The following is a 4,379-nucleotide window of genomic DNA, read 5'->3' as shown; positions in this document are numbered from 1 at the left end:
GCATACTCCGCCAAGAGTCAAATTGCCTTATTCACAAATTCATTGAGATAAGTCGAGTAAGTGATGTGGCAACCACCTATTTACCTCATCACTAATTAAAAATGAAAATGTAAAGAAATAAGAGTATCAAAATTTCAAAAGTAAAAGTGTTGTATTTAGCTAAAAATAGGGCAGAATTGTCAAGTAAAGACATGAACTATCAAAATTGAGTGGGAGTGTGTGAGTTGAACAGTGATGTTGATAAGGGTAACATGTAATGAGACTTAAATTAAGTAGAATTAAGAGTAGTGAGAAAAGGGGTGATGATAATGATGCGGCTACCGTGAGATTAACTAAAATCTTAAGACTTTCATTTTCCTAAATTTTTATTTTCAATTGGCGATTTGTAAACAAGTAAGATTGGGTGAGATGAAGTGGGACTCATTTTCAATTATTCCCCTATATTCTTATTATGCTTTTGCGTAATGAGACTTGGATTGAGTATGATTAGAAGAGGTGAAAATATGTGATAATATTATTGATGTTGCCATGTAATGAAATTAACCAAAATCTTGAAATTTTTATTTTCCTACATTTTCATTTTTAATTGGTGGTTGGATAGACAAGTAACCACAATGTTGCTTGCTCAGTCTATTTCAAAAAAATTTTGAACGAAGCAATTCAACTCTCATAGAGTAGGTTGAGAGAAAGTAGAATAGAAAATATTATGTCTTGTCAGTTAAAAAAATTGAACGTATTCACTAATTAAATAATTTCACTTTTCATTAAAAAAAATTTTTGATTGTAAAGTTATTCTTGGTGTGAACAAGTTATTTACAAATGTAAACTCATTCTCCGTCTGAATGATTTCTGGCATGGTATTTATGTAAATATTTCTATGGCACAGCATTTGAGTAATCTTTTTTTACTGTTTACAGGTTTTTTGTTTTTGGACAATGTTTATAGAGGCTTGAAAGCCCATTATATGCAGGCGGAGACACGGAGTGGAATCCGTACGGAAAAAAAAAAAACTGATTCACAAACAGGTCATCTGTCATCGCTTTTATGGCATGATTAACACGTGTGCATATCAGAAACCGACAAAGGAGATGCTGTGCTTTTGACGCTCCCCAGTGGACCACACCAGTTGAAATTTGAAAGATGCGTCACTTAACGTAGGTGTTTTCAGTCTGCTCTTCGTTTACTCTATTACTATATATTATTTTGTTTTCGACCATGACAAAAGCATGCACATGCTGTACACATTACAGCCCCGTCAGTGTCTCAGGCGGTAAATATAATATTTATAAAACTAAGTAATTGTGGCACGTGTTGTAATCATAAATCAAATGCATCGGAGTTAAATATACATGCAGCACAAGATGAAGTCCACCTGCGTTGTTTTTATCCTCTTCTCCCTTTTTTTTTTTTTAATGTAAGGAGACGGCCGAAAGATGATTATGAAGCCAGGTCAAATCAAAATTCAGAATAGACCTACAAACTATAAGTAGTTCATTATAAATAATGAGATCACAATTTTTATGAGAGATTTGACATGTAAGTAGATCAACACATTTGTTTACTTTTTTAGAGTCATGATTAAAGGTGACTGATCAGTCTTTCATAACAAATTTTTTGATTTTCTTGATGTTTGACGTTAAAAGATAATTATCAGAGAAGTTGTGATGGATAAGAGAGAGGACTTCCATAGCATGAATGTGTAAGTTGATCTTAATAAGTTTAGCATTCCTAACAAATTAAAGATCTTCTAAAATGCCTGATAATTCAGCCGTTGTATTAGATTAATAGTCAAGATATTTAAAAAATTTTATAATTCAATTTCCTTTGTTGTCGCAAAAAACTCCATCACAAGCAGCTACTTCATAAAAATTAATAGAACTATCAATATCAAATCTGACCCACCTACTTTCAGAGGATACTATTTTACTTTGCATCTGAGTCTCTCTTTATTTAAGATATTTTCTCTGGATAAAAGCATCCTCTTCTCCCTTTAAAAGCCCACCACTTCTTCCATTCTCAGACCTCATCAGTCTTCTCTCTCTCTCCCCTCCCCTCCCCCCTGAAATCTGAATCATACCTCCATCATCTTTCTCTTCCTGGTTTGGTCATGGTGCTTCCAGAGTTCAGTAAGTCCAGTTGTGCAGAGAGCTCCATGAATGTTGGTCTGAGGCTTCTTCCTCAGATTTCCATCCCTAATAACAGCAAATCCAATGTCCTTCTGAAATCTGCCGTTAGAAAGGGAGACCAGACCAGGCCTAATTTAGATCAGGACTTTTGCTACCTTAAAACTTGTAACCTCTGCAATAAGAAGCTCAGTCCAGACAAAGATATCTACATGTACAGGTATTAAACAGTGACCCCATTAGTACCCTCAATCTCACAATCATCATGGGCTCTCTAAATTTTACTTCTAAAATTCTGGGGATACTTTGGTTTCTGATAAAACTCTACATTTTTATGCATCTGAGATATTTAATTGTCAAAATGTGAAAGAGAAACACCATTTAAACCCTTTTAAGAATGTGTGCCATCTCTTATCTCCTTTTTGGCTGGGAAGTTATATGTAAAGTTTTGAATTTTGATTTTCTTCCCTTCCATGGGTAGTTTTAAATTTGCGCATGAAAATCTGGGTTTCCTTTGGTTTCTGGGAAAGTTTTAATTTTGATGTAAATTGTGCAGAGGAGATGAAGGATTCTGCAGTGTAGAGTGCAGGAACAGGCAGATCGTGATGGACGAAATGAAAGAGTTAGACAGCTCAAGGAAGAAGATGGTATCGTCTTGTTGGAATGAGTCTCGCCGCCTGGAGACTCGTCTCATTCTCAAAGACCTTCAAATGCAGAGACTAAAGTCTAAGCCTTGTAATCCTCGTCATCAAAATCACTGGGCAATTGTTTCCTAGTACTTCGCTTGATCTTATCATATCACTCTCTGCTCTCAGTTTTTTCGTCATCAGATATGTAATATCAGATTTCGGATTTTTTTTCCCTGAATTTTTGGGCCTCAGTAACATATCATCTTTTGGTGAGAATAAAGTTCTTTAAATAAAAACAATAGCACACACTTCACATCAACTCTGATGGAGATTTGTCTGGACTTCAAATATCTCTATGAATCTACCTTTTGGGCCTGCCAGGCTGGAAAATCTAATCATTCATGTATTCTTCAAAGCTAGCCCTCAATTTCTTCTTTTGTTTTTCTAAATTTACTAGTTAGTGAGAACTACAAAAAATGTTCCTGTCCTATTTTTTGTCTTTTAAAATAACATACAGTAAATGATCACAATGAAAAAGAAATAAAGGAGAAAAAGGTACATTAAAGAAGCCAACGTTATCAAATTTATGTTGCTACGGTACATTGAGATTCACTTTTTAAATTAAGTAATATAAGCTTTTACAAATTCAAGATGCTTACATGTTGAAAAATATAATTCTAAGAGTTCAAATTATTCTTGGAAGCATTAATACTATTATCTTTTTCCTTTTTGAGAAAATTAGTCATTTAATTTTTATAATTTTAATTCAATTGTAACTTAATTTTTAAATTTTAACTTATTATAACACAGTTCTTAAAGTTTTAATTTAATTATAACTCAATCGTTAAACTTTAACTAAATGTAATTTAATTCCTATAGTTTTTACCGTGTAAAATATTAATATCTATATATTAAAAAATAAAATTAGAAAGATTAAATCTTTATAATCTTTATCAAATTAAAATTTTTGGTAATTTAAAATTTGTTCCTAAATGTCAACATAATTTTAATTTTTAAAATTTCATTTTGAACATATAATGATCAATATTTTAAATAGTTAAAACTATAGGGATTAAGTTGTAATGAGTTAAAGTTCAGGAATTAGATTACAACCAAGTCAAAATTATAAAGATCGAGTTACAGCACGTTAATATTTAAGGATTAAGTTACAATTGAGTCAAAAATATAAGAACCAAATAGTTTATTTTTCCCTTTTTTTAATACCAGAAATGGTCAGTTCGGTCTTGGGTTTTCTTAAACAAATGAAGAATATTGAATTGGACTTTAGGAATGTGAAAAATCATCTTGGAAGAACATCCTAAATTGCAGCTAATTAAGTAACACTATCATTGAATCTCATTTGGTAGTATATACGGATATATAGCATATAGTTGTATAAAAATATTACTATCAAGATATTTCCCCTTCAACAAAAATATAATTATACATGCTTTCTTATTGTGTAGAAAAAATGTCAGGGGAGGATTTAATAATTGATTTATATACTTAATATATTTTTATTCAATTAAATAAGAGCAGAAATTTTAAAGTATTAATAATATTAATTATAAAAATATTTTATAAAATAAATAATATAAAACATTTCATATATCTTGATTTGATTGGA

At 31.3% G+C, this 4,379-nt stretch overlaps 1 protein-coding gene across 1 annotated transcript; it reads left to right on the top strand.

The window, feature by feature from the left end:
• The first annotated feature begins 2,042 nt into the window (after positions 1-2,042).
• LOC129287669 (FCS-Like Zinc finger 17-like) lies at positions 2,043-3,130 on the top strand. Its single transcript, XM_054923892.1, has 2 exons — positions 2,043-2,343; positions 2,680-3,130. The coding sequence occupies exons 1-2, from the start codon at positions 2,108-2,110 to the stop codon at positions 2,897-2,899; spliced, it is 456 nt and encodes a 151-aa protein (XP_054779867.1). The 5' UTR covers positions 2,043-2,107; the 3' UTR covers positions 2,900-3,130.
• The last annotated feature ends 1,249 nt before the right edge of the window (positions 3,131-4,379 follow it).

Source organism: Prosopis cineraria, unplaced genomic scaffold (genome assembly GCF_029017545.1).
Source record: "Prosopis cineraria cultivar Desert tree isolate PC_DT_omini unplaced genomic scaffold, ASM2901754v1 PC12, whole genome shotgun sequence".
Lineage (NCBI taxonomy): Eukaryota > Viridiplantae > Streptophyta > Magnoliopsida > Fabales > Fabaceae > Prosopis > Prosopis cineraria.
The sequence above is the reverse complement of the archived record's forward strand: the minus strand, read 5'-3'. Positions and strand labels throughout refer to the sequence as shown.